Source organism: Heloderma suspectum, chromosome 2 (genome assembly GCF_057233095.1).
Source record: "Heloderma suspectum isolate Gila_16-S chromosome 2, 16-S_ref, whole genome shotgun sequence".
NCBI classification, from domain to species: domain Eukaryota; kingdom Metazoa; phylum Chordata; class Lepidosauria; order Squamata; family Helodermatidae; genus Heloderma; species Heloderma suspectum.
In genome coordinates, this window is record NC_139459.1 from 194,411,337 (window position 1) to 194,429,416 (window position 18,080).

Below are 18,080 nucleotides of genomic sequence, written 5' to 3' on the forward strand. Positions count from 1 at the left end.
AACAAAATTTTAGCATTTGATTTATCCTAATTTACTATACTGGCTCTATTTTACTTCCAAAAATAGAAAAAATGTATTAAAAATACCAACAAGATGGATCACAGTATACAGAGTCGAAGATCATACTGAAAATTATAGCCACCTAAGTCAGTATCAGTGCTTTGACTGTTTTGTGAGCAGCATTCAGATTAACAACAGTTTAAAAGAAACCTGTAAACTACAGTTGGCTTGAGGTTAAGAATTTTTTAGATACACTTTAATATTACATACTAAAGACACACTCAGAAAGACACAGGCAGCCCCCCCCCCCTTCCCTCTACAAGCAGCAGTAGCAGAGATTGCACTTACATACAGGAAGTGGAAGGAATTCAGCTTCAGTGTGGCACAGAGAAAAGGAATGAGAGAGAATGGAGAATACAGAGGAGAGTCCTTCCCTGACTAGGTCACCTGATCAGGAGAGAAAAGCAAGGAGAGGAGAGATGCAGACCTCCTGCAAGATACCCCAACTTGGAAATCAGCTAAAGCCATTCAGCAGATAAATCTACTAAACACACACACACACGCACACACACACTATTTTAAATTACAAGTATGAGACAAAGTAGAGAAAGGAAAAGAAGCAGGTACTCAAACTACAAAACACAGAACAAATTAGGGTTACTTGAATATGCAAAAAGAAAAGTATGTGACCATGAAAAAAAGGAATTGTCTACCGAAAGGTAAATGCATAATATTATAATGGAACTGTTTATTTTTGTAAATATATATTTTCCCAGAGAATAATCTAATAATGACTCTGAATTATTTAGATTAATGTTTATTTTTTTTGTAAATCCATCTTTTCTCAATTACTTCTTTAAGAACAGATAGCCCTCCCTTTTTTCCTACTTTAGATTACAGCCTCTCCTTCTCCCTCCACCCCACAAAGCCCTCTACAAGCCGCATGTTCCAACAGGCTAAACACAAACCCTACTTTGAGTCAAATCAGGGGACCTGACACATAAAATGTAGCTACTTCTCCTTCCTCACCCCACTGTCCTCAGGAAAAAAGCTCAGAGCAGAGTTTAAGTGCTCTCTATGGAGTGGCTTCCAATGTTTCTTAAAGGAGTAGCTTCCACCTATGCTACAGGAAATCCCAAGAACCTGTTCTACCAACACATAAGAAACACTGCAGACACAGGCATGAAATAGTCACTAGTACAAGGTTCAGCAGCAAGCTCCTTGGAACTTTTTCCGCCTCCCTGGTGCTTGGAGAAAAGATGTCACTGACTTTGCACAATCTTGAGACATCTGCAAGATCCCACACGTGCTCTCGTACAATGCCTTGTGACAGCACGCATCTTGAGATGCTCAATAGAAGAGTGCCACTGGATTTCATTTCTCTTTTTTTCACTCATGGAGAGCCCTTCCACACACAGAAGAGCAGAGGAGGCATTCTACTTGCAGAAGGGCACCTCTGGATCCAACCCAAAACATCTCTCACTAGCACAGTTCCAGCCAGGAGCTAACAGCCTCATCTAGATCAGCTCCTAGAATTAAATGTCTCAGTTTTTGGTAATTAGCACAGTGAAATGGAATAAATGAAGACCAAAGAACTGCTCCAGAATTTCATACTGGAAAGCAGCGTTTTTACAGAGAATATCAATACATCCTGTCTTGTATGTGAGATAGGCTGCATCAAACTGCAGCATCAATCCCGATTTCAGGACATCCCTTCCATGCAACTGCCAGGTGTTTATTTTTTTAAAAATTCCAAATGCTCCAGCCATTCAGCATGGTCTCCCAATTGTCACTAATTAGGACTGCATATGGTCTGTCATGATACAAAATTAAGCAACTTGAGAATCTCAGCTTTTACCATTTAATTATTTTAAAGCACAGCTGAGAAGGCAGGTTTGAAAGTGTGGGGGAATCCAAGAAAGAGGTGGGAGTGCCAAGCATGATTACCAACCAGAGAAGAGGGTTTCAATGCCCTGAATAGCCCTGGATACCTTTGTCTTATGGATATCTTATGACTAGCAGAATGCATTGTGCATACATTATGCATTTTCACTAATAAGGTTAGATTTTATAGGATGAAGTGTTATGCTTTGTTTGGTGCATACTTCTATTATTTTTAGCACAGCCCTCCAAATAAATAGTTCGCCCTGGCATTATTAGGTAGACTTATCTGGCAGCTCTATAAAGATGTACGCAAGTGCCAGAATCCTGAGTTACTTTTTACTTCAGTCAAGCATGAGCCTCTGCTGTTGTTCAGTGGAATGAGCATTGCATAGGTGACATGCTAAAGTACAGCTTTGTACCTCTGTAAGTTTCTAATGTTCATCAATGTGAGAAGAGTGTCTGACCAGTCTGGATAAGGATGGACAGTCTATAAACAGTTCAAAAGCAAAGGGGGGATGGAATGGGCTGGGCTCATTAGCCAATGGTTGGTGTTTCAGCTCTCTGAAGAAAGCTATAGCCCTCTCTATAGGAGTCACTTAACACCCTGTGCCCTTCTCTTTCTATTTCTCTCCCCATACAAAGCCTTGCAAGAAATCCTAAATTCCTTAACAGCCTTAATTTTGGAAGCCACATAAAGTACACAGAGCATATATGCAAACTGACTTGATTCGCACAATGCACTCTGGCAATGGAACCTGAACTGTATTGATGTAAAAGGCACACAGCACTACATCGTAACTGAAGTGTGAGTTATTATCACAGTCAGCAGCCCCCTTCTTTCAAAGTCACTGGCAATTGTGCCACTATACAGAAAATGAAAACTGAGTCAAGAGTTCCAATTGGTTAAGAAAAGAGCGAGCAAACCATTCATACCTTTCCTCGTGCCAGAGCCTTGTAGGCAATACAAATGATGAAATAGGACCAGCTGACATGTAAGGCTTGTAAGAGTAAAAGAAGCCCATTAAACAGCCACCATGATGGATAAGGGCCAATAATTTCCCAGCTTTCAAACAGGGTTGTATTCAGTATCCTGCAAGACAAAGAAGGGAGCTCATTACATGCTTTGCTGATCTCCCACAAGACCCAACTTCTAGATTAGAACCAAGCTCATGGGAAACATCTGTCCCATTGAACTTTTCCTTCTCAGAATGTTGATGCCTCTGATCTCTCAGATTATAACGTGTGAGCAGACATCTCAAAGGAGCATGGGCTTCCTCTCCCTTCCTCTCAACCCAGTTTTTAACTGATTTGATAGAGCCAAGAGCTAAAATGTTAACCAATTCATCTATTCCCAGTCAGTGTTAAAATGGACTGTTTTGATCTTTGCTTTAGTATGTCTTTTTGACTTTGGGAAGGTTCACTTTGACAAAGTTAGAAAATGTGTGATCTACCTCACTATACCTTGCTGCAGCAAGAAAATTTCTGAAATGGACCAGGAGAGACTTAAAAAGGGAGAGGGAGGATGTTCAAGAGAAAGCTAGTGAAGGCACAGGGCTTTTGTAGCTGGAGCCCCATGAGAGCTTGCAACCCTCCTTCCACTGGACTTCATCCTGCATCCTGAGTCTCAGAAGGCAGACCTTTCCACCTTTAAGGAGAAAAAGGGTTTAAACATGAGCCAACAGTTTGCGATCTGAGGAGTGCAGTATGACATTACACAGTATGCATCCAGTAAAACAGCAAGTCCCCTCCCAGTGCAATATGAGATAAGCAGGCTCCCCAGGAAGCCCAGAGATTACAATAAGGCTGGTGGAAACAGCATTAAAGATTCACTGGCTCTCCTACTACACAGTAAGGGTTTGTTGAGTGATGCAGCAAGAATATGTGCAGATTACCATGGTCTAATCACGAGTAGTGGGGCCAGCAGTAAGAAGATTTCTTTACATGCAAATAGCAGTGCTCTGGTGAACAAAGCAAGATGGCATCTGAAGGCATTTGTTACTCTGAAATCCCTCTCTGGTGGACGAAGAACCTTATAATCATAGCTGAAAATAGAAGTATGACATGACACTTGTCTCCCAAAACTAGAATGCAGATATGGTGGGCAGCCTAGTGTCAATAAGTATTCTTCAACAGTATTCAGTGGGTCTTTCTAATGAGAAGCTGTCATAAGAACTAGCAAAGAGTAAACAAAACAAACAAATAAAAAATAAGAACATCAGAAGGGAGTCAACATAGGCCCTCCATTCTCAGTGCAAGATATACTAAAGACATGAACATAGAAAGCTGCTTTATACTGAGTCAGATCATTGGTCCATCAAGCTCAGTACTGTCTACTGTACACTGCTGGCAATGACTCTCCGGTGTTTCAGACAAGGTTCTTTCCCAACCCTACCTGGAGATACAGGGATTGGACCTGGAAACTTCTGGATGCAAAGATAAGTGAAGGTCTGAATTCTCAACTTAAATCCAAGAAACAGAACTACTGGATCATTAAACTGGCCTTCTAAGAGTCTAGAGCAACAGCAAGAGTGGCATCACGGTTGCCTCTAAGTGGATTTTACACCCATTATGAACACTCGATCTTTTTAATTCTAGCATGGGTGTACTTATTTGCTAGGTTCAGCTACTGGGCAGTACAGAAATGTAATCAAACAAATATTGTAGGAAAGGCACCGACTGTCCCTTGAGTGAAGAGTACGAACACTGAGATCAGTTTTAGTCACAGGGTAAACTGATGCCCCTTCCCCTACTTGTTGCTCTATGGCTTTCAGTTGTCCCTTGCAACTGTTGCTCATGGTGGCTGCTGGTATATCAGCAACATGAGCTTCAAAAATGAACCTTGGCAGCCAGGACTGGGGCACCCATGGACAATGGAAAACTGTGCAGGCACAATAGCGATGTAAAGGCTCACCAGGCCTCCTGGAGAGGCTCTGCCTACTGGAGATAGCCCTCCTCCCGCCACCCGACATCTATTGAGAAAAATGAATCTAAGGCCTGCTTTAAGGGGTCTCCCTCTTCAGCCATTTATCAGAAGAATCTATAGCAAGAGTCCCCCATGAATGAACCAAGACTGGCTGCAGTTCTCAAAACAAAAACAAAACAAGCCAAGAAGAAATGCAACAAAAAACCATTCTGCCAGTTGCACAAAATTATACTCTAGCTGATCCACTGGGATCACCATGTGAAACACCAATATGTGGACCAATAATTTCCTCAGCAGAAAATTCCACCTGCATTTGGACTGCACATGTGTAGGTTTTTCACTGTAGAACTGGTTAAATAGATTTTTAGCTCTTAAAAGATGAGACCATTCCCTCCCCACCCACCAAAGGATTCTGATACAATGGACAGAGACAGAGAAACATAAAGAAATTATTCTGAAGAAGTTATTGTGACAGTATGACAGTACCTCACATTCTGGGAAGGTGCCAGTGATAACCGAAATGGAAGGATTGGTGAGACCATTGCATTTCCCATTACTCTTGATATACAGGGAGCTTGTGCTGTACATTACCATCTGGAGCATCAAAAGTGAAACTGACCATGTGAAGGTGCACAACTACTGCCATCTGTTATCTTTGCTAAAGCATATAAAACATATACAACAGAAGAAGCCTCAAAACAGGCTCCCACATTTTGTCTACCACAGCGAAAGATGCAGTAGCACATGCCATTATGGTCAAGAGATGGGGAACCATGTCCCACACCCTCTCTCTCAAGCACAAGCAATCATAGCAATGAATCTGAAGAGATCTAACACCCAACTCCATGCCAGCCTTAAGTATTTTGCTAATAAGCATAATGTTAAGATAACACCACTAAACTTGGAGCTCCTGATATCTCCTCGCTCATACTGCCAGCCCCCATGACTTAGTGAGCACCATAATCAGACAACTTACCCCTTTATGGTGTACCCTACTTACAACACACCTAAGATGACTCCTGCCACTGAGGGTCCCTATGTGCCACAGCTGCTTAATTCACACCTCATATTTTTTTACTCTGGTCACATTGGACTCTTGTTACTCCAGAATCCCTTGTCTGGCATTCATCAGTGTATCACTGACAGCTGGGACCATTTCTGCCAATACTTACCAGATAGGATAAATCCCCAAACGGGTGACAATAAACAACACACAAAACAGCAGGAAGGTGGCATCGCACAGTCGTTGATATTTGGCATAGTTGGCCAATTTTGCAACCTAGGAAAAACAGGAAAGCATTAAAGAAACTCCAGTTGCCAATGCAATGACCCCATTATTTTAGAAACAGTCTGTTTCAGACTACTTTTTCTAGTACACCTAGTAAAAATAAGCAGGCACTATACATAGAAGAGCATAAAAGACACAAACCCTGCCCACAAGAAACTATACATACGAGAGAAGAGGAATGTAGTGAAAATGGTAAAGAAGGAAGAATGCCAGAGTAAAGAAATGAGTTTACAAGGTAAGGTGAAATTGACAGAAAAGGAAGGGGCATGGCAAGTTTTTATGGTGAAAACCAAAGTACACCAAAATAAAAGCCCATGAAAGGAAGAAACTGCAGAGAAGGATAATGGTTTTGGTAGAGGGAGGCCAAACATTTGTTGCAAGAGATGCCTCAAACCTGACAACTTTCTGATCACCATGATACTTTGTTTAAACACTTTATTTTTCTTCCCTTGTGGAAAAAAAGATCTCAAGAAATTTACTTCAAGTATAAAGTAATATTCTTTATGCAAAGGAGATTAGTAGTGAAAACTGAATGGGACAGTTATGGTGTTCAGACACAAAGCCCCGAGTCAACATAGAGGAACTCACTTCTAATAAGATATCTCCTGCATCATGAACACACAGGACCAAGGTTCCTACCCGCACCATTTTGTTCATGTAGGAAAAGGTAATGAGTCCTACTGTAGCCAAGTGATGGACCAGCATGATCAGGAAATCCTGAAAGGACAAGAGGCGTGAAGGTCACAATGGAGATCTAGGAACTCATGAACCAAAGGCATATCCACCATAATCTAATTTTGGGGAAAAGTTCAAGTTGGCACAAAGGTGGGTACATTCAAGCCAAAGGTGCTTTATTTACAGAAAGGTAGTCTAGAGATGGATGGCCAACCACCACTTCAATGTAAGTCAAACTAGTGTGTCAGTAACATTCTTGAGAACCTATGCTTTTTTTCTTCCTAATGAAAAATTTTCTAATCTTCAAACCCTGGCATGGATTCACATGATAAGTGTCTGGAGACTAAAAAGTGCAGAATCAAGTCTTTACTGCATAAATGGGGCAGCAAGAGGCTAGAAACAGCAGTATCACACACCAATTAACACAAGGGAATATCTTAAGCACAATATGCAAGTAACATTTCAGGGTGTTAGGAATTCTACCCATCTCTCCTCCCACCAAAAGAGATTACGTTTCTTCCATTAAAAGCTATGAGAAGGGTGATCTGGGCCCAGAACAGAATGATTTGTTATGCAACAGCACCTCTCAATGAAGTCAGTTTGAATATGATAACATTTCAGATTATAAAGATTATTTTTATCAATCAAGATATAGCCCTGGGAGAAATCTCTGGTGACAGATTAAGACAATGGACTTTTTTCCTTCAGCAACCTCCCAATCCTGGGTGTGGAATCTGTATGCATGTTAGGTAGCCTTTTCTAGTAGACTCATGATAAGCTGCCAATCAGGGCCTGCTCAAGATATTTGCTGCTTGAGCCAGAGCAGCAAATCTCCACCCATCCAAGTCAAGGTAGATAATACCCAAAGCAAGCCAAGTTATTTTGGCACCTTAGGCAGCAAATCCCACAAGCAGTGTTCTCCATCCATGGCAGTAGTAGTAGTAGTAGTAGTAGTAATAAATTAAATAATTACCATGCTACAGAATGATGAAAAGCGAATACTACAGCAATCAGATTCAAGATTTAGAAAGCATAAATAAAACAAAGCAGTTAAGATAACCAGCTGGCCCTTTTTCAGAGCTTCTCCTCTAATACTCCACCCAAGTACTGACATATATAATTGGCCTTCCAACATATAGGATTTTATTAGAGCTGCCTTGGCAAAATTAAGTAAGCACACCCACACACACAGGGGCCAAGGATCCCAATAGTCAGCCAGAGAAAAATTACACTAGACAGAGTGCCTGAACAAAAGGTTGGCTCCTATAAATCTTCTGCCTCCACAAGAGTATTTTCAGAGCGGCTCTCATTGAGATGTATATCTGAAAATGTTTTACTGAAAGTGGTAATCCCTATTAACTTTTCAGGGAGGATTCACAATCAGGATGTTAAACTTCTCATAGCTTCTGTTCATATGACTGCCCAAGAAAACACTATGACAGGGGTGTGTCATCTTTTCTCTGCTGAGGGCTGCACACTGGTGGTGAGCGGGACCAATACCAGCGGTGGCAAGACCAGGGGCAAAGGCCACCCTCTTTTCTCTCTCTTTCTGCTACTCCCTTTTCTCCCTCCCCATCTTCCTTCCTATGCAGTGGGCTGCCAGGAAAGGGACAGATCATTTTTGCCAGAGATCTGAACTACACTAACCATCAAGAGGGTTAAAGGTCAGGTGGTGGCCCTCACCACTGCAGATATCCTGTTCAAATCCTTGAGATCTGTAAGCTGAAAAGAATCCAAAACAACTGGATAAATAGTAGCCAAGGGTTCATCGCTCTGACCTAATAACATAAGAAGAGCCCTGCTGGATCAGACCAAGGGTCCATCTAGTCCAGCATTCTGTTCACACAGTGGCTAACCAGCTGCCTATGGGAAAACCCCAAGTAGGACAGGAGTGCAACAGCGCCCTCCCACCCATGTTCCCCAGCAACTGGTGTACATAGGCATACTGCCTCTGATACTGGAGGTAGCACATAGCCATCAGGACTGGTAGCCATTGACAGCCTTCTCCTCCATGAATTTGTCCAATCCCCCTTTAAAGCCATCCAAATTGGTGGCCATCACTTCGTCTTGTGGTAGTGCATTCCATAGTTTGACTATGTGCTGTGTGAAGAAACACTTCCTTTTATCTGTTCTGAATCTGCCACCAATCAGCTTCATGAGATGACCCTGGGTTCTAGTATTATGAGAGGGGGAAAAAATGTCTCCCTAACTAGGGATGCTGGAGAAATCTGCTGCAGACCCAAATGAGGCTGAATTCCCAGGAATCTAACTTCTGGATTCCACAGTGGACTGGCACCTCCTTACCTGGTGCATCCGCCATAGCTCACGGGGTGGCTCTCCGGCTGGCTAAGAGGCACGATAGGCTAATGGTGCCTGCCATTAGCCTATCGTGAGAAAATTACAGCCGTAAATTGCATAGTTGACGGCATTTGTAGCCGTAAACCACTTCCTTCTGGGTAAATTGCAGCATAAAAGGTGACAATTTACCTAAAAGGAAGTGCTTTAGAGAGCTGCCCCACAAACTGCCAGTCTGCTATGGAATCCAGAGGTCAGATCCTGGGAATTCAGACTCATTTGGGTCTGCAGCAGATTTCTCTAGCATCCATAGTTAGGAATATTAGGGAACATCGGGGCCTGCTCCAGTTGGACTCCCCTCCCCCCACCTTTCAGGGCTAACTGACATCCATGGTCCTGTGGGGAAGAAGAATCATAGAATAGTAGGGTTGGAAGGGGCCTACAAGGCCATCGAGTCCAACCCCCTGCTCAATGCAGGAATCCAAGTCAGAGTATCCCTGACAGATGGCTGTCCAGCCTTGTCTTGAATGCCTCCAGTGTGGGAGAGCCCAACACCTCCCTAGGGAATTGGTTCCATTGTCGTATTGCTCTAAGTCAGGAAGTTTTTCCTGATGTTCAGCCGGAATCTGGCTTCCTGTCACTTGAGCCCATTATTCCGTGTCCTGCACTCTGGGATGATCGAGAAGAGATCCTGGCCTTCCTCTCTGTGACAACCTTGAAGAGCGCTATCATATATCCTCTCAGTCTTCTCTTCTCAAGGCTAAACATGCCCAGTTCTTTCAGTCTCTTCATAAGGCTTTGTTTCCAGTCCCCTGATCATCTCCGTTGCCCTCCTCTGAACCCTCTCCAGTTTGTCTGCATCCTCCTTAAAATGTGGTGCCCAGAACTGGACACAGTACTCCAGATGAGTGAGGAGTGACAGGAGTAGGCAAAGGAGTGAGGGAGACAGGAGCAGGCAAAGGGAACATCGGGGCCTGCTCCAGTTGGACTGCACCTCTTTTAGGAGATGAGAGGGGGGAGCAAGGCCATCCCACCAGCCCTCCTGAGTCTACGTAATTTCCCCCTCTCTTCCCTCCCCATTGCTTTTTCTTTATGTGTCATGTCTTCTTTAGGTTGTAAGCCTGAGGGAAGGGACTGTCTTCTTTGTTCATTGATCGTAAGCTCCTCCGGTAGCCTTTTTTGGATAAAAATACTATAAATAAAATGGCGGATGCACCAAGGCTCTGGGGAAATCCACCGGACCCTAAGTGACCCAGATTTCCCCCTAGCAGATCCCTCCCACGACCAGATGTCAGGGGTTTTGCCCATCCCTATCTCTATCCTCCACACTACGCGTAATTTTATAAACCTCTATCATGTCTTCCCTTTATTTGCCTTTTCCCCCAATCTAAACAATCCCAGCTGCTGTAACTTCCCCTCATAGGGGAGTTGCTCCAGCCCCTTGATCATTTTAGTTGTACTTTTCTGCACTGTTTCAAGCTCTACAATATCTTTTTTTAGGTAGGGTGACCAGAACTGCACACAGTATTCTAAGTGTGGTCGCACCATAGCTTTGTATAAGGGCAGTATGATACTGGCAGTTTTATTCTCAATTCCTTTTCTAATTATACCTAACATGGAGTTTGCCTTTTTTACAGTGGCACCCTGGGTTGACATTGTCATCAAGCTGTCCACCAAAACACCCAAGATCTCTTTCTTGGTCAGTCACCACTAGCTCAGATCCCATCAGGTTGTACATGAAGTTGGGATTTTTTGCCCCAACATGCAGTACTTTCCACTTGCTTACGAACTGCATTTGCCATTTAGATGCCCATTCTCCCAGTTTGGAGAGATCCTTTTAGAGTTCCTCACAACCCCTTTTTGTTTTAACTACCCTAAATAATTTGGTGTAATTGGCGAACTTGGCCACTTCACTGCTCACTCCTAATTCCAGATCATTTATGAACAAGTTGAAAAGCACTGGTCCCAATACAGATCCCTGTGTGACCCCACTATTTACATGCCCCCGTTGGGAAAATTTACCATTCATTCCTACTCTCTGCTTTCTGTTCTTTAACCAGTTACTGATCCATAAGAGGACCTGTCCTCTTAATTCAATGACTGCTAAGTTTCCTCAGGAGTCTTTGGAGAGGGACTTTGTCAAAAGCCTTTCAGAAGTCCAAGTAAACAATGTGTACTGGGTCACCCCTATCTACATGTTTACTGACACTCTTAAATAACTCTAAAGGGTTAGTGAGACAGGACTTACCTTTGCAGAAGCCATGTTGATTCTTTTTCAGCAGGGCTTGTCCTTCTATATGCTTACTAAATGTATCTTTAATACTGCTTTCAACCAATTTACCCGGAACAGACATTAAGCTAACCAGCCTGTAATTTCCCGGATCCCCCCTGGATCCCTTCTTTAAAATTGGTGCTACAGTGGCCATCTTCCAGTCCTCTGGTACAGAGGCTGATCTTAGGGACATGTTGCATATTTGGCTTAAAAGATCAGCAATTTCATATTTGAGTTCTTTAGGAATTCTAGGACAGATCCTATCTGGGCCCCGTGATTTATTTATTTTCAATTTGTCAATAAGGTTGAGAATGTCATCTTTTGTCACCACTATTTGCCTCAATTCCTCAGACTCCCTTCCTGAAAACATCAGTTCAGGCACAGCTATCTGTTCTGCACTGAAGATGGATGAAAAGGATTCACATTCAGTTTCTCTGCAATCTCCTTATCCTCCTTTAATACTCTTTTAATTTCACTGTCATCCAACAGTCAAACTGCCTCCCTAGCTGCTTTCCTGCTTCTGATATATTTAAAGAATTCTTTATTGTTGACTTTGATGTTGTTAGCGATATGCTCTTCAAAATGCTTTTCTGCATCTCTTATTGTCTGCTTGCATCTCCTTTGTGCAAGCTTGTGCTTCCTTTTGTTTTCCTCATTTAAGCAAGACTTCCATTTTCTGAAGGAAGACCTCTTTTCTCTAATAGCTTCCTTGACACTGCTGGTTAACTATGCCAGTGACCTCTTAGACTTGGTACTACCTTTCCTAACCTATAGTATACATTTTAGCTGAGGTTCTATTATTGTGGTTTTGAGTAACCTCCAAGCATTTTGAAGGGATTTAACCCCCTTTCAACTTCCTTTTCACCAATACCCTCATTTTAGCGAAGTTTCCTTTTTTGAAGTCAGATATTACTGTGTTTAACTTCCTTGGCAATTTTCCACTTAAATCTGATAACACTGTGGTCACTGTTCCCAATTAATTCAACAGCATTTACATCTCATACTATGTCCTGGGCAACACCACCTAGGATTAAATTCAGGGTCGCCTCCCCTCTGGTCAGTTCCATGACCAACTGTTCTAAGGCACAGCTGTTTAGGGCATCAAGAAATTTAACTTTTTTGTCATGGCTACAACATGCATTTATCCAGTCAATGTGGAGGTAATTTAAGTCATTTATTATTACAACACTTCCTCATTTGGAGGCCTCTGATTTCATTTTCCATCTCAAGGTCACCCTGAGCATTCTGGTCTGGGGGACAATAGCACATTTCTAGTACTAAATTAGTTTTGGAGCCTGGTATTGTCATCCATAGCGATTCTGTGAAAGAGTCTGCCTCTTTTAGGTGTTCTAGTCTGCTTGAAACTATACCCTCTTTGATATACAGAGCAACACCTCCTCCAGGACATCCCTCTGTCCTTCCTGTAAAGTTTATATCCAGAGATGACCATATCCCACTGGTTCTCTTCATTCCACCAGGTTTCCATAATGCCCACTATACCTAGGTTCTCATTTAAAACCAGGCACTCCACCTCTCCCATTTTGGCTCAGAGGCTTCTAGCATTTCCACAGAAACGCCTATACACAGGGTCCTTCCTCAGATGTCTCTGGCATGTGTGTCTTTTGCTGTGGCACTTAGGCCTCTCTCACTGATCATGTTCCACCATATACTCATGGCCTATTTCCTCCCCTTCTACATTTGTGCAATTGAAACATTTTCATTTTAATCACTTAGGGATGATTTAACCCAAACCAGATGCTTGCCAGCTCCTGTTGGCTTTTCCCCAGGGTTTAGTTTAAAAGTTGCTCTACCACTTATGTTTAGTGCCAGCAGCCTGGTTCCATTTTGGTTCAAGTGCAGCCTGTCCCTCTTGTACAGGCCCAGCTTGTCCCAAAATGTTCCCCAGTGCCTAACAAAACTGAAATCTCCTCCCTGCACCACCGTCTCATCCACACATTGAGACTCCTCAGTTTCACCTGTCTAGCTGGCTCTGCACATGGAACAGATAGCCACCTTGGCTATCTGCACATGGAACAGATAGCCACCTTCAGAGAAAGCCATCTTGGTTCTCCTGGATTTCAACCTCCTACCTAGCAACCTAAATTTGGCTTCCAGGAACTCATGACTACATTTCCCCACATCACTGGTACCAACATGGACCACAACCACTGACTGCACCCCGACACTATCTACTAGGCTATCTGGACAGCACATGATATCTGCAACCTTCGCACCAGGTAGGCAATTCACATGGTCTACATACCCATCACAAATCCAGCTGTCTATGAGTCTCATGATCAAATCTCCCACTACCACAAGTGCCCCTCCCCCCCAGAGGCACATCCCCAGTGCAAAAGGATATTTGCTCATCATCTGAGGAATGGGTCCCTTCTAAGTTATAATGACACCCTCCATCGCCAATACCCCCATTCTTCATGACCGGAGAGGAACAGTCACCCAGGGAGTGGGACACCTCTATTAAGTCCCTGAAGGTCTCATCCACCAACCACTCTGCTTCTCTTAGCTTAGGTCAGCGACCTTGGCTTCAAGGGAATGAACTTGTTCCTGAGGGCCAAGAACTATTACAGCAAGCACAGATCTGTGACTTCTGTCCAGCAGGCAGACAGTCGTACATGTAGCACTTAGTGCAATACATTGGATAGCCCTTACACCCCTGCTGGCTTTCTACCTTCAAAAGTGGTTCTTTTTATTATTAATATTATTATTGGGTTTGTTTACCTAGAAAACTTAGTTGTTACTGGGATCACTTGGTAAACTTATTTATAGTTATTTATTTACAGTTACTTACTATTAGTAGGGATGGACGACTACCCCGGCTTCCACACCCTGTTGCTAAACTCACACAGGTGCTTAACTCACTTGTGTGCTGATGGTTTGTCACTGGAGCTACTCGTGCTTTGAGAGCTGGCTCCCTTGCAAGCCTGCCTCCTTTTATAGATAGGCCCAACTGCTGCTGAGCAAATCTGATTGGAGGGCCTTATCTGAAAAATAAGGGAGGCTGTTTTATGAACTACTGGTCAGCACTGGCTTCCAGTGGATGGGAATGAAGGTCAATTTGGCCTCCTGGGAGTGGAGATTCCTATTTACGTAAGAGGGAAATAGTGAATGGGAGATCTATTTAAGGAAGGTCCTCTATTCACTGCATTGTTGGAAGGGACAACAGACAAAGGCTACATGATTTGGGAAGGGATGTGGTTTGAAAGGGCTGAGACCTTTTTCTGTGTGTTTTTTTTTAAACTAAATGATAAGCTGAACTCTCAGACTTGGGATGAGTCCTTCTTCCTATTGTTTTTTTTTAAACCTGTCCTAATATTGGAGTCAAAGTCAAGGTGAATCCAAGCAGCTTCTGTTTGTGTTGCGTGCCCTTCTCTGCTTTATGCATAGAGCAGCTCAGCTCTCTTGATGCAACTGTTTATCGTCAGATTCTGCATTCTTACCAAAAACAACCTTGATTTGCATTTCATATATACAGTGCTTGTTGCTGAAGCAGAACAACATTCACATGTCACATCAAAGCAGGGATGGGGAATTTCTGGCCCATGCACTGGATACAGCCTGTTCCTCATTCAGTCCCTGCCCTCATCTCCAATCCAAGACTGTGTGCGCACACACAATTGTGTGTGTCTGTGTCTGTATATATGAGTGTGTATGTGCATGTGTGTGTGTGTGTGTGTGTGTACGTGTGCGTGTCTCTCTCTCTCTCTCTATATATATATAGTGTGTGTGTGTGTGTGTGTGTGTGCGCGCGCACGTGCGCATGAGTGTACGTGTGTATATGTGTGTGTGGGGGGGGAATGGGATCTTGGCAATCATGTTGGGGCTGCATGTCAGCAGTGAACCACCCTGAACTAATTTTGGCTGTGGGGAGAGCACAAGGCCAAACAGAAGATCAGAAGCTTTTGCTCCTGCTTTTAGTTCAGTATGGTTTGTCATATTGTCTGGGTCTGGAATTATGGTTATGTTTAGTTTCAACAAGCAAACTTCAGAAATCAAGGTTTGGGAATGGCTTGTTTGAAACTAACCACAGTTAGTGTTAATCATGATTTGTTGCTCCAGATGACATCATAAGCTGCAGTTAACCAAAAGCAAAAGCTTCTGAATGCCTTCTCCCACCCATGTGGGAGAAGAACAGAGTGGGAAGCATGGAAGTCTGAGTCGTGCTTGGACCCATTCCAGTTCATCTCTCTTGTGCTAAACCATGGTTTTGCATGCTATGTGAACCTTGTGATGGGGATAACTGTTTGCTGCAGTGCACTGTAGAAGGTCAGCACAACCTCAACATAAACCTTCTAGCTGAAGAGAAACTACCTGCTTTTTCCTCTCCTAAAAACACTTTCCATGCTTCCAGTTTAGCTTCAAAGTGCCAAATCAAGAATATAGAAAACCATGCAGATAAGACTCGACTGTTAGAAATAGGGATGTCTGTCACCGGGAAATCCAGCCCTTTGGGAGCTTGCCAGAGTTCTGTGGCATGCCCAACTCAGCTTCCATTTGTGAGCCAAGCTGCAGGATTTCCCCAAACTCCAGGGACTTTTTGCACATATTTTGTGTGTGTGTCAGCCGTTATTTGCGTGAATTACACAAATTTGTGCAAATTGTGTCCGTGATTTGCACAATTTAAAAAACACAGAAAATCCACTAGCTGGCTCAACTCATTGTAGGCCGAGTCGGGCCAGCTAGCAGAAGATGAACCAAAGTCTGGGGAGCCGAGCCGATCAAAACTCATCGAGCTCCACCCCCCAGTCAGATTCCTCCGACATCCGTAATTAAAAAAATGATAGAATATTCATCCAGCCTCACAGTAGCAGTCTTAATACATGCATGCATATGCATACACATACTTCAATCACCACAAGTTTGATTAGAAGGATTCCATCAAAATGCAAAGTATGTTTTATTCAGATACAAATCGGTCATTCTATTGCTAGGCACTGATTGATTCTTCTCATTCAGAAAGGTTGAAGGGATCATCACAAGGCTCCTGGAAACAGACTTATTTCTTACCTTTCGCTTAATATCTGTAAACTGCGAAAACATAAGAGACCAGTAAAAAGCCAGCTCTGTGATATAATAGTAGTAAATGCCAGACGTTATAGGCTGAAAATCAAAAGACAGGTTTTGTTTAAGAGAGTCATCCAACATCTGCATTAAAAACTATTTAAAGACTTAAACTGATAAGAACTGATCTCCTTCCACTCTGTAGATGAGAAAATTCTGGACTTAGGCTTTCATTAGTGCAATTACAAAGAAGCTATCCTATCTCTTACTCCCACCCTGGCATCCATGCACACAGCTATTACATTTTTAAGACAGTAAGAGAGTTGTTTGGGGAGATCAACAAGACAAGAATTGGACTGATTACAGATGCATAAAGACTATTTTTTGGTGACTGGATGGTTTTCAGCATGTACTGTTCTTCCCTTCTATGTGGCACTGGTCTTCCAGTCCTACACTATGATCATATGTTCAAAGCAAGGTCTACACTACACTAGCAGGATCATTCTAAAGCTCTCCTCATTTTGGAGGCTTCCCTCATCCCTTTTGGTTTAGCACTAAAGCACCAAACCCATTTTGAGTCAAGTCCCGTCACCACCTATAATGAAGAGACAATTCCAAGGAAGGGTGAAAACGGGAAGTGTAGCAAAGCATATTATGTCCATTTGGCCTGAAAATTACCTCATGTTCAACATCTCTAGAAATCTCACTTTTAAACAACCACTTTTAAACAAAATCCCTTATGTGGGCTTTGATGTGCCAGAACTCCATGGTATGCTATAACATGCGCACATGTAACTGTGAGTTCAGGAGGCCGTATTTATTTTAACAGCAGCAGCTGACCCATGGAACTGCCTTCTATCAAGGTGAATGGAAAAGCCTCTCCAAATGGGAACATTCCATGTGTGCATATGTACCCCCGTGGCAAAGTACAGGTTCAGGTAGAAGGTTATTCAGCAAAATCTGAAGGACTTAAGGAAATAGCACCTTCATACCCAACGAAGGGCTTTCAACATCTAAACCAATTTGTCTTTATATAGCATTGCTACAACCACATAATAGTAAAAACATTTACCTGAAAAGGGTAGTTGTACCAGCATTGTCGTGTATCCCAAAACCAGGGTGACTACAGTAAAAGAAAAGAAGATATATTACAAGAGTATACTCTTGTAGGGTTTTGTTTTCTTTGGAATATTTTTTGGTAAGAAATCTTTCTCTCCCCTTGCAGTACTGCTTCAATGGGTTTTCATTTTGATTCCTTGGTTAAAGCCAATGAAGTGCATTCACATAAGGGGTTGGGGGGGGTGTCAAATACCAAGTTTTATTTTCATAAAATAAAAAATACAGATAATATTCTTTCAGAAAGGTTACAGCTAGAAAAAACCTATTATACAATATATTAACTTAGACAAAATGTACTGTATGAACCATTTTTACAAATACAGCAGTACTGTACTAAGAAGAGGGACTTTCAATAGGAATCAAGTATTCTTAAAACTCAGTTTTTGGAGATGGAACATCCTGAGAGGATGGTTGAGGAAAGCAGACAGAGGGCAGCTGCCAGGTAATGGGATATTCTTCTGAGGAATAGGGAAAGGGCTATGAATAAAAAAAAAATTGCACTCTTACATTCAATCATGTGTCTAATTATTGTATGTATATTCTAGTACAGAGCAGTACTAGGAGATACTGGTTTCTCCTATAAAATATTCCAGGATACCAAAATA

General features: G+C 42.6%; 1 protein-coding gene across 1 annotated transcript in view; it reads right to left on the minus strand.

Moving 5' to 3' along the window:
* The window catches only part of CERS5 (ceramide synthase 5), a 58,022-nt gene that overhangs the window by 5,036 nt on the left and 34,906 nt on the right, over positions 1-18,080 (minus strand). The window contains exons 5-9 of the mRNA XM_084837151.1: positions 17,429-17,479; positions 16,363-16,455; positions 6,684-6,812; positions 5,980-6,086; positions 2,818-2,974 (exon numbers count right to left, since the gene is read on the minus strand). Of these exons, the coding sequence (XP_084693277.1) occupies positions 2,818-2,974; positions 5,980-6,086; positions 6,684-6,812; positions 16,363-16,455; positions 17,429-17,479 (537 nt within the window). The remainder of the gene's footprint in view (positions 1-2,817; positions 2,975-5,979; positions 6,087-6,683; positions 6,813-16,362; positions 16,456-17,428; positions 17,480-18,080) is intronic.